General features: G+C 40.8%; 1 protein-coding gene across 4 annotated transcripts in view; it reads left to right on the forward strand.

Moving 5' to 3' along the window:
* ak7b (adenylate kinase 7b) overlaps nt 1–18,304 on the forward strand; it is an 87,887-nt gene that overhangs the window by 23,347 nt on the left and 46,236 nt on the right. For all 4 annotated transcript variants that reach the window (XM_060828576.1, XM_060828577.1, XM_060828579.1 and 1 more), the window contains exons 5-6: nt 424–525; nt 9,209–9,289. In XM_060828576.1, the coding sequence (XP_060684559.1) occupies nt 424–525; nt 9,209–9,289 (183 nt within the window). The remainder of the gene's footprint in view (nt 1–423; nt 526–9,208; nt 9,290–18,304) is intronic.

Here is an 18,304-nt window from a genome sequence, read left to right on the forward strand (position 1 = left end):
TAAGTCTCCTTTGGAAATCATATGGCCCATATTTTTTGATGGTTTCATCAGATTTATGTCCTTAAATGAGGCAGAACTGATTGGAAACCTCCATGCTCTGGTGAGGAGAGATTAGTTTCAGCCGTTAGTATTTGAGGAGCTAAACACTCTCACTGGCAGTGCTAAAGCATCAAGATTAGATCCTTGAACAAAGTAAAGGAAAGCTACTGCACCTTTTGGGCCATGTATGACATGAGTTGACACCTTAATGAGAAAGGAAATTTGGAGAAAAAAATCTGAATGCTTCAATTGCTGCCTTGTACACTCTCCATGATACATACATTCTGCATTTAATGATAAGGTGATGTATATTTTTACATTTGCTTTTGATGTTGTAATGTGTTTTATTGCCATAAAAACTCAAATAAACTCCTTGTTTTGCAGGAAGATATGTTAACAGAAGATGAGTATCGGAGAAGAAAAGCCCATCCAAACTTTAAGGATCACCTCAGCCTTGAGAAATTAGTTATCAAACTTGGAAAAACTGTATGTTATCACAGAAGATACCTTGAACTTTAAAAAAAGTAAACTTCCTCTGTGCAGCTTTAATAGTCCGGTGTTGTTGAGAATTTAGGAGAAACTTCTTTAGCTGAACGTTGGCAAGAATATGAAATGTGCAACATCAGAGTACCTGAGAAATGTAGCATATTTGATTTCAGGGATAGTTAGGCAAAATAGCTAATTTCTGTGTTTACATACAGGATTTGAAATACTAAGGTAAAATGCAGCTTGGGTGGCACAGTGGCTCAATGGTTAGTACTGCTGCTCACAGCACTAGGGACCCAGGTTCAATTCCAGCCTCTGGTAACTGCGTGGAGTTTGTGTATTCTCCCTCTGTCTACCTGGGTTTCCTCTGGGTGCTCTGGTTTCCTCCCATAGTCCAAAGATATGCAGGTTAGCTGAATTGGCCATGCTAAATTGCCCATCATGTGCAGGAATGTGTATGTTAAGTGCATTAGTCTGAAGTAAATATATGGTAGGGAAATGAGTCTGATTGGATTACTCTTTGAAGGGGTTTGGTGTGGACTTGTTGGAAACAGGCCCTTTGGCCCACTCTATAAGAATTCTAATTCTAAAACATGTTTAGTTCCTAATTTTGGAAGAGTCTCTCACACCATAAATATGGATCCTACACTATTTTTAAAAAAATTAAGTAAGGGGTACTATGAGGGCATGAGAGCAGAGCTGGCTAAAATTAATTGACAAATTAGGTTAAATGATGAGTCAGTTGAAATGCATTGACAAACATTTCGGAGGATATTTCGTAGAATGTATCCCAATGAATTAAAAAAAAACAAAGAAATGGAACTATATTCAGTAGTTAACTATAAAGATTGTGACATCAAACAAAAAGTAAAAGCATATAATTTTCCAAAGATAAGTGGTAGGCTAGAAAATTGAACAGAATATAAGAAAAAAGAATGGCCAAAAATTAAAGAGGGAACACCCTGTAGCTCAGATCCTCCAACCCTGGCAACATCCTTGTAAATCTTTTCTGAACCCTTTCAAGTTTCACAACATCTTTCCGATAGGAAGGAGACCAGATTGCACGCAATATTCCAACAGTAGCCTCACCAATGTCCTGTACAGCCACAATATGATCTCCCAACTCCTGTACTCAATACTCTAACCAATAAAGGAAAGCATACCAAACACCTTCTTCACTATCCTATCTACCTGCAACTCCATTTCAAGGAGCTATGAACCTGCACTCCAAGGTCTATTTGTTCAGCAACACTCCCTAGGACCTTACCATTAAGTGTATAAGTCCTGCTAAGATTTGCTTTCCCAAAATGCAGCATCTTGCGTTTTTCTAAATTAAACTCCATCTTCCACTTCTCAGCCCATTGGTCCATCTGGTCAAGATTCTGTTGTAATCTGAGGTAACCCTCTTCACTGTCCACAACACCTCCAATTTTGGTGTCGTCTGCAAACGTACTAACTGTACCTCTTATGCTCGCATCCAAATCATTTATGTAAATGACAAAAAGTAGAGGACCCAGCACCGATCCTTGTGGCACTCCACTGGTCACAGGCCTCCAGTCTGAAAAACAACCCTCCATCACCACCTTCTGTCTTCTACCTTTGAGCCAGTTCTGTATCCAAATGGCTAGTTCTCCCTGTATTCCATGAGATCTAACCTTGCTAATCAGTCTCCCATGGGGAACCTTGTCAAATGCCTTACTGAAGTCCATATAGATCACATCTACTGCTCTGCCCTCATCAATCCTCTTTGTTACTTCGTTAAAAAACTCAATCACGTTTGTGAGACATGATTTTCCACGCACAAAGCCATGTTGATTATCCCTCATTAGTCCTTGCCTTTCCACAGACATGTTCATCCTGTCCCTCAGGATTCCCTCCAACAACTTGCCCACCACTAAGGTCAGGCTCACTGGTCTATAGTTCCCTGGCTTATCCTTACCACCCTTCTTAAATAGTGGCACCACGTTTGCCAACCTCCAGTCTTCTGGCTCTTCACCTGTGACTATCAGTGATTCAAATATCTCAGCAAGAGGTCCAGCAATCACTTCTCTAGCTTCCCACAGAGTTCTCAGGTACACCTGATCAGGTCCTGGGGATTTATCCACCTTTAACCGTTTCAAGACATCCAGCACTATAATCTGGACATTTTGCAAGATGTCACCATCTATTTCCCTACAATCTATATCTTCCATATCCTTTTCCACAGTAAATACTGATGCAAAATATTAATTTAGTATCTCCCTCATTTTCTGTGGCTCCACACATAGAGGGCATAGGTTTAGGGTGAGAGGGGAAAGATATAAAAGAGACCTAAGGGGCAACTTTTTCACACAGAGGGTGGTACGTGTATGGAATGAGCTGCCAGAGGATGTGGTGGAGGCTGGTACAATTACAACATTTAAGAGGCATTTGGATGGGTATATGAATAGGAAAGGTTTGGAGGGATGTGGGCCGGGTGCTGGCAGGTGGGACTAGATTGGGTTGAGATATCTGGTCGGCATGGATGGGTTGGACCGAAGGTCTATTTCCATGCTCTACATCTCTATGACTCTATGACTAGTTTGAAATATAAAGACAGATGGTAAGAATTTCTCTAACTATTTAAAGAAGAAAAGAGTTAACTAAGTGAGCATTGGTGCTCTCTGAATGAGACTGGATAATTATTAATGGAAAATAAGAAATTAGCAGCTGAATTGAATAGGTATTTTGACTTAGGCCTCACTATATAGAATAATATTTACACTCCAATGGTGCTGACACCGTTCAACTCCTTGCGAGCTCCCAACAGCAGATCTAACTCTAAAACTTCTTAGAACCGTTCTACACTTTTAAACTTAAATTATGTCTCTGCTTAAGTCTTTTTACAACCTCTGATCGGTACATCCTTGCTTACTATGATCTGCCTGTCCTGCCCCTAAACAAAGCTTTTCACTGTAATGCAGAACACATAACAGTAAATCAATCAATCAATTAATACACACTAGTACAAATACTAAAGTTTCTAGATTATATCCTTAGACAAGTAAAGGAAAACTGCCACACCTATACAACCATGCATGACATGAGTTGGCAACATTATGAGAGGGGAAATTATACCATCGTGCATATATATTACTTGATAACATTGGTAGATACATTGATACATTGGTTTTGATTTTCTAAAACACCCTTGATTCAGATTGGAAAATGAGACAGAAACCTGGAAGTTACAGGCCAGTTAGATTAACATCTGTAATAAAGGAAATATTAGAAGCTAATATTAAAGAATCTACAGCAGATCACTTAAATAAGTTCAAGATAATCAGGCAGAGTCAGCAAGGTTTTATGATGAAGGGCTTATGCCCGAAAAGTCGAATTTCCTGTTCCTTGGATGCTGCCTGACCTGCTGTGCTTTTCCAGCAACACATTTTCAGCGTTTATGAAAGGGCAATCTATTGGGGTTATTTGAAGAGTTAATTCATGCCGTAGATAAAAAGAAACGTTGGAAGTAGAGCAATTACATTTCCAGAAGGCATTTTTATGAGACGTTAGTCAAAGGTCATTGTGATAAGTAAAAGCTCATGTGTAGGGGTAGTGTATTGGCATGGCTTGAAAAATTGGCTGGCTAACAGAAAGCAGAGAGTAAGCATAATGATCTTTCTCAGATTAATAAAATGCAACAAATAGTGTGCTATAGGGATCTCAACTATTTGCAATCTATGCAAATGATTTAGAAAACAGGACAGAAGATATGGTGTCCAAATTCACTGATGACACAAAGAAAGATGGGATAGTCAGTTTTGCAGAGGACACAAGGTGGTTACCAAAGAGATTGCAGTGCTTTGAGATACAGAGGGTTCTGGGTATCTTCATACATCAATCAGAAAAGGTTTGTATGCAAGTAAAGCAAGTATTTAGGAAAGCTAATAGATTATTTTCATTTATCATGAGGGGAGTTGAATACAAAAGTAGAGAGGAAATGCTTCAAATATACAGGACTCTGGAGACCCCATCTAGATATTGTGTGCATTATTGGTCACTTATAAAAAAGGATGTTAATGCAATGGAGGCAGTTCAGAGAAGGTTTACAAGATTAATACCTGTAATGGGGGTGGGGAGTGAGGGTTGCGTTCTGTCCTACGAGGAAAAGTTGGAGAGGCTTGGCTTATACCTGCTGGAATTTAAAAGAGTCAGAGGTGACTTGATCGAAACATAGAAGATCTTGAGGGTTCTTGACAGGGTGGATGTGAAAAGAATGTGTGCCCCTATGGGAATAGAATGTGCCCACTGAACATGGGTTCAGTATTTAATAATCATGGATCACCCATTTAAAACAGAGAGAAGGTGACTTTTTTTCTCTCTTGGGGTATAGGGTTTCACGAATCTTTGAAACTCTCTCCCAGAAAAACTGGTGGAAGCAATGTATTTTTGAATATTTTTAGAACAGATTTACATATATTCTTGCTAAGCAAGGAGATGAAAGATTATCAGGGGTATTTAGATATGCAAATCTGAGACTACAATCCAATCAGCCATAATCTTATTGAATAGTGGAGTGTGAAAGAGAGACCTGATGGCCTCCGTCCTGCATCTAATTCGTATAGAATCATAGAGTCACACAGGAAATCTGAACCTCCAAAAATATACCTGGACCTACACCAGTCCCATGTTCCTGCACTAGATCCATAGCCTTGAATGTTATGACACTTCAAGTGTTCATCCAAGTACTTTTTAGAAGTTGTGAGGTTACTCACCTCAACTATGCTGCCAGGCAGTTCATTCCATATTCCCTCTGTGAAATAACTCCACAGAGGCCAGTATCCCATCGTTAAGTTACCCATTGTTTACACATAGAAAATCCTTGATTCTGGTGCAGTCTCGTCAGAACCAGGTCTCAGACTGTCAGGAATTATGACACTTCTGTTTTTATCTGTTTAACCAGGGTTCCCCCTGATTAGACCAAATAAATATGGACCAAATAAATAGTCCCAATCAGGGACCTCATATTCTGTGAGGTCCACATGGCTGACCTCATTACAATCACTAAACTTGAGGTGAAAATTCTTTTCCTCAAAGTCCCTCTAAACCTCCTGCCTTTCACTTTAAAATTGTATCCCCTTTTCTTGATCTTTCAATTAATAGTTACTTTCTATTTACCCCCATACTTCTCGTAATCATGTATATCCATATCTTGTGTATCCATATCCCTGAACCTTCACTAATCCAATCAAATCGATCGGAGTTTATCTGCTTCTCTTCATACCTGAAGTGTTCCATTTAAATGCAACGTGAGTCTCCTCTGCACCCCTTCCAGTGCAATCATATCCTTCCTACAGTGTGTGTAGTTGCATCCTTTTCATTATATCCATCAAATCACGAGTGACTCAAACAAGTTCTGTGTCAACTAGCTTTTAATTTTTTTAATCAACATTGACAAACTTTATTTTCAGAGGATGTAAGAGAAAATTACAGTGAATCATATTGAAGAATGTTGTTTCTGCTTTTAATGCATTCTTTCACATTACATCAGCCTTTTGTTGTCAAGAAAGAAGTGAAATACATTAAGAATGACTTCATTGTTTAGCATTGATATGTAATGATTTTTACAGGGTAGTTTATCAGCTGAGCACACAGTTGGCATTGTGGTTCATCGTGGTGCTATAGAATCCAACATAAAAATTTTCCAAAATAAAAATGAGTAGTTTGATGATGGCCAGTTGATCCACAATGCTAAGTTTCTCCCCAGCAAGCAATTGAGGCTAGGATCAATTGGAAACTTAAAAATCTGAGATCCATGTGTTTTTATTCAGGGTATTAATGGTTAGGAAACCAAGGGAGATAAGTAGAAATTAAAATGGAGTTCATTAGTCTAATTACCTTTTCTGTTACCATATCCTTAATGTGGCTAGTAAGAACATCAAGTTATCATATAGATCCTTTCTAATGATCATGAAAGTTAATATAAAGAGTATAAATATGGATCAAGGCAACATTATTCTTTTTGATAGGGGAAGTGATTGTGGAACAATGTCCGTGTTTGGGATTTCCCTGTATGGTTAAAAGAACTCAGCTACTCCAGTGCCAACTGGAGGTCAAACCCTGAAGGAGGGAAAAATTACAAAGAGAGTATATTGGCATTCACAGCAAGATGGAAATGGTGGATGAATGAGAAAGGATGAAACAGGACAGGAGTGACAAGAGTGTGAGGATAGGACTTGGTTGCCATTGCAAGCATTCGGTTAGAGCTTGAGGGTAAACAGTGTCAGTTGAAAAGTGCGGTGTTGGAAAAGCACATCAGGTCAGGCAACATCCGAGGAAGAGGCGAGTCAATGTTTTAGGCATAAGCCCTTCACCAGGAAGTTAAGGGGTTGGGAAGTGGGCTGACAGAGCAGGGGTGGGGGAATGGAGCTGGGGGAAAAGGTAGCTGGGAAAGCGATAGGTAGATGCAGGTGGGGGTTGATGGTGATAGGTCAGAGTGGAGGGTGGAGTGGATGGGTGGGAAGGAAGATGGACAGTTGGAACAGTTCAAGAGGGCAGTGCCTACTTGGAGGGTTGGATCTGGGATGAGATGGAGGAAGAGGAGATGAGGAAACTGGTGAAATCAATGTTGATGCCATGTGGTTGAAGGGTCCCAAGGTGGAAGATGAGTCATTCTTCCTCCTGGCGTCGGGTGGCTAGCATTTGGCGGTAGAGGAAGCCCAAGAATTGCATGTCGTCGGCAGAGTGGGAGGGGAAGTTGAAGCGGTTGGCCACAGGGAGGTTGGTTTGTTTGGTGCGTATGCCTCAGACAGTTCTATGAAACACTCTGCAAGTTTGTGTCCTGTCTCCTCAAAGTACAAGAGACCACATCGAGAGCACTGGCCACAATAGATAAGGTGTTTGGATGTGCAGGAAAATCTCTACTGGATGTGGAAGGATCCTTTGGAGCTTTGGATGCAGGTGACGGGGGGGAGGTGTGGACACAGGTTTTACACCTCTTGTGGTGGTAAGGGAAGGTGCCGGGAATGGAGGGTAGATTGGTGGGGGTGTGGACCTCTTGGGGTGGCAAGGGAAGGTGCTGGGATTGGAGGGTAGATTGGTGGGGGTGTGGACCTCTTGGGGTGGCAAGGGAAGGTGCTGGGATTGGAGGGTAGGTTGGTGGGGGTGTGGACTTAACGAGGGAGTCATGGAGGGAATGGTCTTTGCAGATTGCAGATGGGGTGGAAAGGGAAATATATCTGTGGTGGTGGGGTCTGACTGAAGGTGGCAGAAATGGCGGAGAATGATATGCTGTATCCAGGGATTGGTAGGGTAGTAGGTGAGGACCAGTGAGGTTCTATCCTTGTTGCAATTGGAGGGCTGGGGTTCAAGGGCAAACATGCGGGAAGTGGAGGAGATGCACTGGAATTCATTGGTGACCATGTGGGAGGGGAAATTGCGGTCCTTGAAACAGGAAATCACATGGGACGTTTTGGAGTGGAATTGCTCTTCCTGGAAACAGATACAGTGGAGGAGGAGGAATTGGGAGTAGGGGATAGCGTTTTTACAGGAGCGGGAGTAGGAGGAGGTATAGTCCAGGTCACTGTGGGAGTTGGTGAGTTTGAAGTAGATGTCCGTGTTGAGTCGGTTACTGGAACTGAAGATGGAGAGGTCCCGGAAGAGGAGAAAGGTGTCTGAAATGGTCCAGGTGAACTTGAAGTCAGGGTGGAAGGTGTTCGTGAAACCTCAATAGTGCGAGGCCCATCAAAAAATTGCACAGTATACATGATTGGTACATTATATTTTAAGTTGATCTTGATGCTGTCTGTAAAAGGTTTGAAATTTATTTAGTTTGGTATTTATTACCATTTTTTTCAGCTAAAGGTTATTAGTAAAGTCACCACAGACATAGGAACAGGAATAGACTATTCAGTCCATTGAATCTACTCCACCATTCAATAAGATCATGGATGATCTGATAATCCACAACTCTGCTTTCCTGCCTTTTCTCCATAACCCTTGATTCCCTTGCTGATTAAAAAAAAACTATGCCAACCTTGCATATGCTTAATGAGTCAGCTTCTGTGGCCCTCTGTGGTAAAGAATTCCACAGACTCACAACCATCTGAGAGTTGAAATTGCTCCTCATCACTGTCGTAAATGTGCAACCCTGTATTCTGAAATTATGCCCTATGGTCTGAGACTCTCCCTCAAGGGGAAAGAACCTTTTTTGCATCTTCCCTGTCAAGTCCTTTAAGAATCTTTTTTTTTAGATTAGACTTACAGTGTGGAAACAGGCCCTTCGGCCCAACAAGTCCACACCGACCCGCCGAAGCGCAACCCACCCATACCCCTACATTTACCCCTTACCTAACACTACGGGCAATTTTGCTTGGCCAATTCACCTGACCCGCACATCTTTGTGACTGTGGGAGGAAACCGGAGCACCCGGAGGAAACCCACGCAGACACGGGGAGAACGTGCAAACTCCACACAGTCAGTCGCCTGAGTCGGGAATTGAACCCGGGTCTACAGGCGCTGTGAGGCAGCAGTGCTAACCACTGTGCCACCGTGCCGCCCACTAATGGTATTTGTTTCAATAATGTTTCTTGTCATTCTTCCTTGTGATCAATGATTGTAAAAGTCTGTTTTATATAGTAATATATAATTTCATTAATGAATGACTATCAATGGTGCATTGATTTGATTGTGAAGAAAATATTTTCTATATCTTTTATTTTAGAAGAAGCGCAGATTTACTACATTTGTTGTTGCTTCTGGGCTTGTTTATGGAATGGAAGAAAGTGTTTTTCACTACTTTTTTAAGGTAATGTTTTACTATTTCGTGACAATTGTGAGTACATAGAGACTTTAACTTGACCTGCAGTATAGAAACACTGAAACTAGGCACAATAGTCGGCCATTCATCCATTCAAGCCTGCACTCCCATTCGGTCTGATCACGGTGATCCTCAATCTCAATATATATTCCCAATTTCGCCCAATACTCCTTGATGCCTTTAAAATCTGAAAAATTAACTATTTGTTTCTTGAATATATACAATGACATGACCTCCACAGCTTTCTGTGGTAGAAAATTCCACAGGTTCACTCCCCTTCAAGTGAAGAAACCTTTCCATATCTCAGTCCTAAATAGATAGTTAAAAATCACACAACACCAGGTTATAGTCCAACAAGTTTAATTGGAAGCACTAGCTTTTGGAGCGACGTTCCTTCATCAGGTGACCATAGATAGGATCTCTACAGTGTGGAAACGCGCCCTTCAGCCCAACAGGTCCACACCAACCTCTGAAGAGTAACCCACCAGACCCATTCCTCTACTTTTACCCTGACTAATGCACCTAACCTACTTATCCATGAACACTGTGGGACAATTTAGCTTGACCAGTTCACCTAACCTGCATATCTTTGGATTGTGGGAGGAAACCCATGCAGACACAGGGAGAACATACAAATTCCACACAGACAGCCACCCAAGGCTAGAATCGAACCCAGTTCCCTAGTGCTGTGAAGTAGCAGAGCTAACTACTGAGCCACCATGCCACTCTATTGCATTTCCTGAGCATAGATCCCCAACTAGAAGAAACATCCTCCCTGCAGCTAGTCCATTCAGCTCTGTAAGAATTTTATGTTTTAATCAGATCTGCTTTCATCCTTCTAAATTCCAATGAAAACACGCCGAGTCCAACCAATCTCGGACAATTCTTCTATTACAGGTATCAGCCTAGTGCACTTTTAATGCACTCTGTTAATGGCAAATATATCCTTTCTTAGTCAGGGAGACCGAAACTGCATGCAATATGCCAGTAAAAAATGAGGTCTGCAGATGCTGGAGATCACAGCTGCAAATGTGTTGCTGGTCAAAGCACAGCAGGCCAGGCAGCATCTCAGGAATAGAGAATTCAGATATAGTTTCATCAAGGCCCTATTTAATTGCAGTGAAACATCTTTACTTCTGAATGCAAATCCTCTTGCAATTACAGCCAAGATACAATTTGCCTTCCTAACTGCTTGTTGCACTTGTCTGTCTACTTGAATTAGAGACAAAAAAAACTGCAGATGCTGGAATCCAAAGTAGACAGGCAGGAGGCTGGAAGAACAGAGCAAGCCAGGCAGCAAGAGGAGGTACAGAAGTCAATGTTTCAGGTGTAACCTTTCTTCAGGACCTGAAGGGTGTCCTGAAGCAGGGTTACACTTGAAACGTCGACTTCTGTACCTCTTGATGCTGCATGGCTTGCTGTGTTCTTCCAGCCTCCTAAATGTCTATGTTAATTGACTGGTATAGAAAAACCATTAAATCCCCTTGTATATTCATATTTCTCAATTTCGCAATTTAATTAATATTCTTTGTTTCTGTTTTTCACTCTGAAGTGTACAACTTCACATTTAGCTACAATGTGCTGCATCTGCCATGCATTTTTCCATTCACTCAACTTGCCTAAATCACCTTGAAGCCTCCTTGTATCATCCTCACAACTCAAAATCTCACCCAGTTTTTGAAACTTGGAAATGTTCTATTTGGTGGCCTCAATCCAGGTCATTTGCATACATCATTAATAGATGGGGCCCAAACACTGATCGTTGTGGCATCTGATTAGTCACTGTCTACTACCCATTTATTCTCACTCTCTATTTCCTGTCTGTCAACCAATTCTCAATATATACCAAAATATTACCCATTAACTTCTTAGGAAGGATCTTATTAAAAGCATTCTGAAAATCAAAATATATCCTGGTTACATTCTGAAAAACCTCCAGTAGATTTATTAAGCATTTCATAAATCTTTCATAAATCCATGTTGGCTTTGTCCAATCTCATTACCACTTTCCAAATATTCTGTTATCATGTCTTTCATAAGAGATCTAGAATTGACTGTAATTGACATTAACAATATTTTTCTTTCCACATATTCATAGAAGATTTTGCAAACTGTTTCTGTGATCCCTGCAATTTTACCATGTTATTCTATTTTCAACTTCTTGATCAAACATTTTGTTCTCTTTTGTGAAAGTCTAAAATATTCCTAAGCCTCTGGTTTGTTACTTTGTTCTGGCAATTTTATATATCTTTGTATCTGATAATATCCCTGATTTCATTTGGATGTGAGCGTAAGAGGTACAGTTAGTAAGTTTGCAGATGACACCAAAATTGGAGGTGTAGTGGACAGCGAAGAGAGTTACCTCTGATTACAACATGATCTGGACCAGATGGGCCAATGGGCTGAGAAGTGGCAAATGGAGTTTAATTCAGATAAATGCGAGGTGCTGCATTTTGGGAAAGCAAATCTTAGCAGGACTTACACACTTAATGGTAAGGTCCTAGGGAGTGTTGCTGAACAAAGAGACCTTGGAGTGCAGGTTCATAGCTCCTTGAAAGTGGAGTTGCAGGTAGATAGGATAGTGAGGAAGGCGTATGGTATGCTTCCCTTTATTGGTCAGAGTATTGAGTACAGGAGTTGGGAGGTCATGTTGCGGTTGTACAGGACATTGGTTAGGCCACTGTTGGAATATTGCGTGCAATTCTGGTCTCCTTCCTATCGGAAAGATGTTGTGAAACTTGAAAGTGTTCAGAAAAGATTTACAAAGATGTTGCCAGTGTTGGAGGATCTGAGCTACAGGGAGAGGCTGAACAGGCTGGGACTGTTTTCCCTGGAGCGTTGGAGGCTGAGGGGTGACCTTATAGAGGTTTACAAAATTATGAGGGCATGGGTAGGATAAATAGGCAAAGTCTTTTCCCTGGAGTCGGGGAGTCCAGAACTAGAGGGCATAGGTTTAGGGTGAGGGGGGAAAGATATAAAAGAGACCTAAGGGGCTTTTTCACGCAGAGGATGATGCATGTATGGAATGAGCTACCAGAGGATGTGGTGGAGGCTGGTACAATTCCAACATCTAAGAGGCATTTGGATGGGCATATGAATAGGAATTGTTTGGAGGGATATGGGCCGGGTGCTGGCAGGTGGGACTAGATTGGGTTGGGATATCTGGTTGGCATGAACGGGTTGGACCGAAGGGTCTGTTTCCATGCTGTACATCTCTGTGACTCTATGACTGTAAGTAATAGTTGAATCATCTTTCTTTTTTTTATTTTTGTGTTAGTTGGGAATAAATAATTTCTGTAATTTATGCACACAGCCTTTAAATATTAACCATAACATCAGTTCTCTATGTACAGAAGTGTATAGAAGGTTGATATAAGCAAAATTTGCCCAGCAGCACCTGGTCATTGACACACAGTTTGGGCTCCATCAGGTACAGACAGTTTCTGACCTCATTCAAGTCTTTGTCCAAATATGAACAAAAGGGTTAAATTCAAGAGATGCAATGAGAGTGACTGCCCTTCACATCAGTAAGCCCTAGCAAAACTGAAGTCCCACAGGAACCAAAGGGAAAAGTCTGTACAGGTTGCATTAATATTTAGTACAAAAGAAGCTAGTTGGGTTGTTTGTATTTTGTGCAGCTTTTTTTTAATGAAGAACAGTTGAAACAGAGGTACCAAGTGGTTTGCTCAAAGCCAATAGAGTAAACATCTTATGAGGCATTGGGGATTTTTTTATAAATTGGAATAATAAAAGCCTGAATGGGTAGAGTCAAACTCCCATAGAACCAGGATGCTTATTTTTTAGCTTTCTGTAGTTGCTGGGGTATTGAAACTGCGTGTGGAAGCTCTTATTCCTCTCTCTGTTAAGTCATAGTTGAGTTCATCTTTCCTTTTTTATTTTTGGTTCATGTGGGGTACTCTTCCTGATGCTAGAATTGCGTGTGAGGCAATCTATTTTACCAAATACACCTTTGCCGAGGCTATGTTTATGGATATTACTATATTGGAACAGTTAATTAGTAGCAATTAAGTATTTATTATTTTGTTAAGCGTATCAATAGTTACAGTTAAACCAATTTTAGTCTGTAGGGAAGAGGTATAGTGTGTTTTGCTTAAAATCGATAGTTTGACCAATCAAATTGCATATGGAATGCAACACCTTACCTTTAACATAAGAATAAAGTTAGGATCTAGATTCTCTTCTTAATATATTTTGAGGGGGTTTGGACTGGTCCATAACAGTTCCAAGACATTATTGTAGGAGCTGCTCAGGGTAGTGTATTGGGCCTAATCATCTTCCTATTTATTTTATGTTTGCAGGGGTGTGGGCCAGTGTTTGTTCCCCAATCCTAATTGGGCTTGAATTGGTGACTGTGTAGGGCATTTCAGAGGATAATGAAGAGTCAATCACATTATTCAGGTTCTGGTTCACCAAATAAAGACAGCATATTTCCTTTCCAAAAGAACATCACTGCACCAGATGGATTATCATTCCAATTGACAATGGTTACACATTCATCAGTCTGTATTTGATTCCAGGTTTTTTGAAAATTAAACTTCACTGTTTGCCACAATGGGATTTGAACATTTGATTTATTGTAGTCACATGTGCCTATTTTGTGAGCAGTACAGGCAGATCATAGCAAACAAGGACATATAGATCATAGGCTGCTTCGGCAGAGCAAGGCATACAAATTACACTGCACAGAAGGTGCACAAAGCAACATTAGTAAGATCAACATTATTTGAAGTTAGAGAAGTCCATTTAGCAGTCTACCTGGGGCACTAGATTATCAATCTAATGACATTATCACTAAGCCACAGCCTCACCTGCTTTGCTTCAACTGTGACCATCTCTCTATCATTAGGACAGAATTAGGAATGTTCACTACTGATTGCAGAATATTTAACAACATTGACAATTCATTGGATACTGAAACAGTCTTTGTGCACATGCAGCAAGACTTGGACAACAATCATAGAAATATAGAAAACAGGAGCAAGTGTAGGCCATTCCATTCTGAGTCTGCTCCACCACTAAATCTGATCATGGCTGATTATCCAACTGAATACACTGTTTCTACTTTCTCTTCATATCCCTTTTCCCTTTTAGTTCTATTTCATGTAGTTCTGCTAGAATTTAATAGATTTCTATAATAACCCCTGATTCTTCCAAACTCCAACTAATATTGTCCTAACCGATCCAATGTCTCTTCATACATCAATCCTGCCACTCCTGGAATCAATCTGATAATCCCTACATAACGAGAACATTCTTCTTCAAATAAAGAGATCAAAATTGGACACAATACCTCTGGTGTGGTCTCACTACACGCCTGCAGAAGTGCAGCAAGACATCCTCATTCCTGCACTCAAATCCACTCACTATTCAAGTTTGAGCTGATAAGTAGCAAGTAATATTAATGTAGTAGAAGTTTTAGGAATTGTCACCTGCAACAAAAGAGAATCTTACTGTGTACCCTTTATATTCAATAACGTTGCCATCAGTGAATCCCCACCAACAAAGCAGTTCATTTGATTGGCACTGGATACACCATATTAAATATCCATTTCTTCCTCCATCAATGAACAGTGCCAGCTTTGGCAAGAAGTGCTGCAGGAATTCACAAAGGGTCCTTCAACAGCACCTTCCAAACCCTTTAACTTCATTTAAAAAGACAAGAGCAGCAAGAGCTTGGGGTCCTCACCAGCAAATTCCATTGAAAGTGACACAACTTCCTGACTTATTCCTTTGCTGTCACTAGATCAGAATTCTGTAACTCTCACTCTAATAGTGCTGTGTTCCAGATGAATTGCAGCTGTTTTAAAACATAGTTCACCACCACATCCTGAATGATATTATGGAATGGGTAACAAATGCTGGCTTACCCATTAATGCCCACATCCTGTGACATTTTCTTTAAAGTTATGCATTTTATTTTCCAGGAGCAAGTTGTTTTATTTCAGATATTTTCTTGAAAAGAAACATAAATTGACAGTGCTTCGAGGAAAGATCACATTCTTCTGAAATAAAAGCAAAATACTGCAAATGTTGGAAACCTGAAGCTTACACAGAGAATGCTGAAGAAACTCAGCTGGTCTGGCAGCATCTGTGGAAAGAGAGAATACCAGTTTATGTTTCAAATTCCATATGACTCTTCTTACAATTGAAAGGTGTTGAAAAATGGGTTTTTAAAAATATACTTTTAAAAAGACAAAGTAAGCTTTGTCAAAAGTATTTTAAAATTCCACAGAGAGAGCCAAAGCTGTTGTCTTTCTGCAGCATTCTCTACGTTCTATATTCTGCTGAAACCTTCAATCAAACCTTTGTGAACTCATAACTTGATTATACCATTGAACTCCTCGCTGGTCTCACCTTTCATAAATGTGGTCATTCAAAACTTTATTGCCCTTGTCTTTATTCACACTAAATCTCATCCAAGTACTATCCCTGTGTTTGCTAAACTGTGCTGGCATAAGTCAAACAGTGCATTGATTTTTAAATTCTGATTCTTGTTTTCAAAGCATACTATAGTTTTGCTATTCCCATCCCTGTAATCTTATCAAGTCTCACAGTTCTCCTATTTGTACTATTAAATGGAGGCAAGTTTCACATTTGGGAGAGTTATCTCACAGACTAATTAAGTAATGGCCTGACATAGTCATACTCAGAATAATACCTTATAATGTCCTGGACAACATCACCACCTTTGGGTATGTCCTGTCCAAAAAACAGGATGCGGTGCTGCATGGTGGTATACAGCCAGGAGGGAGTTGCCATGGGATTTCTTAACATTGATTCAAGATTCCATGAAGTCTCATGGCATCAGATTAAACAAGAATGAGAAATTCTCCTGCTGATTACCACTCTGCTCAGCTAATAAATTAGCAATTCTCCATGGTGAACTCCACTTGGAGTCCATCTTCTCCAAAGATGCTTTGTCGATCAGAGTATTGAATACAGGAATTGGGATGTCATGTTGCAGCTGTACAGGACAGTGGTTAGAATATTGTTGGAATATTGCGTGCAAATCTTGTCTCCTTCCTATCGGACAGATGTTGCGAAACTTGAAAGGGTTCAGAAAAGATTAACAAGGATGTTGCCAGGGTTGGAAGATTTGAGCTACAGGGAGAGGCTGAACAGGCTGGGGCTGTTTTCCCTGGAGCGTCGGAGGCTGAGGCGTGACCTTATAGAGGTTTACAAAATTATGAGGGGCATGGATAGATAAAGTCTTTTCCCTGGGGTGGGGAAATCCAGAACTAAAGGGCATAGGTTTAGGGTGAGAGGGGAAAGATATAAAAGAGACCTAAGGGGCAACTTACACATGCAGAGGGTGGTACATGTATGGAATGAGCTGCCAGAGGAAGGGGTGGAGGCTAGTGCAAATGCAAAATTTAAAAGGCATTTGGATGAGTATATGAATAGGAAAGGTTTGGAGGGACATGGGCCAGGTGCTGGCAAGTGGGTTAGATTGCTTTGGGATATCCGGTCAGCATGGACGGGTTGGACTGAAGGGTCTGTTTCCGTGCTGCACATCTCTATGACTCTATGCAGAATGTACTCTAGAATGGGGATTTCAGCATCCATCACTAAGATTGGCTCAGTAGCATCACTACAAACTGACCTGGTTGAGTCTTAAAGGACATAGCTGCTGGATTGGATCTAGGACAAATGGTGAAGGAACCAACCAAAGGAGAAAACATATTGGACCTCATCCCACCAATCTGCCTGCTGCAAATGCTTCTCTCAATGACAATTTTAGTAGGAGTGACCACTGCAAAGTTCTTAGAGTCCCTTCTTCAGACTGAGGATACCCTCCAATATGTTGTGAGGCACTACCTTGTGCAAAGTGGGATAAGATTTGAACAGATCTAGCAACTCAACACTGGCATCAGAGTCAAGAGTGTGTTGCTGGAAAAGCACAGCAGGTCAGATAGCATCCGAGAAGCTGATCTCCAGCATCTGCATTCCTCACTTTTTCCGGCCATTGGCATCAGCAGACTTGTGCTCCAATATAATCTGCAACCTCATGGCTGGCGTATCCCACATTACCATCAAGCCAAGGGATCAACACCAGTTCAATGAAAAGTGCCATATGCCATGCCAGGATTAACATTAGGCATACTTAAACACGAGGTTAAGTCACAACACTGGAATACTTGCATGTCAAATGACATAAACGGGGGTGACCAACAATTCTAAGGGCCATGCAATTCCACAACTAGTAGTCAGACCTCAGTTCATCCAGTCGTAAATTGGATAATTAAACAACAAGGATGGGGGAGTCCAATACATCAAGGAAAAATATATGGCTGAAGCATCTGCAACAATCTTCAGCCAGAAGTGCAAAGTGGACAATCCATTTCAGCCTTCTTTGGTGGTCCTCAGCATCACATACCAGTCTTCAGTCAATTTGATTCACTCCATATAATATCAAAAATAGCTGAAGATACAGGATATTGCAAAGTCAGTGGACCTTGAAATATTTCAGCGAATTTACTGAAGACTTGTGCTCCAGAACTTGTCACTCCCATTTGTATTACCATCACTGAAATCCCACTATCCACAATTTAATTGGTTACAATTAAAAAAAACAGAACTGGACTATCCATGTAAATAGTGTGGCTACAGCAGAAGTTCAGAGGCTATGAATTCTACAACTTAATTCCTGACTTCTCAGAACTTGTCCATATTCTAAAGGCACAAGTCTAGAGTGCGGTGGAATACTTCCCTCTTGCTTGGATGAGTGCATTTCAAAAAGCTCGTTACCATCCAGGACAAAGCCGCCTACATGATTGGCACCACATCCTCAAATATTCAGTGCTTCCACCACTGATACACAGTAGCAACAGTGTACCATGTGCAAGATGCACCACAGCAATTGACCAAACATCCGTATACAGCACTATGACTACCAGCATTTAGAAGGATAAGGGCAACAGAAACAGATGAAGACTACTACCTGCAGGTTCTCTACCAAGCCATGAACCATCCAAATTTGGA

Source organism: Hemiscyllium ocellatum, chromosome 8 (assembly GCF_020745735.1).
Source record: "Hemiscyllium ocellatum isolate sHemOce1 chromosome 8, sHemOce1.pat.X.cur, whole genome shotgun sequence".
NCBI lineage: Eukaryota > Metazoa > Chordata > Chondrichthyes > Orectolobiformes > Hemiscylliidae > Hemiscyllium > Hemiscyllium ocellatum.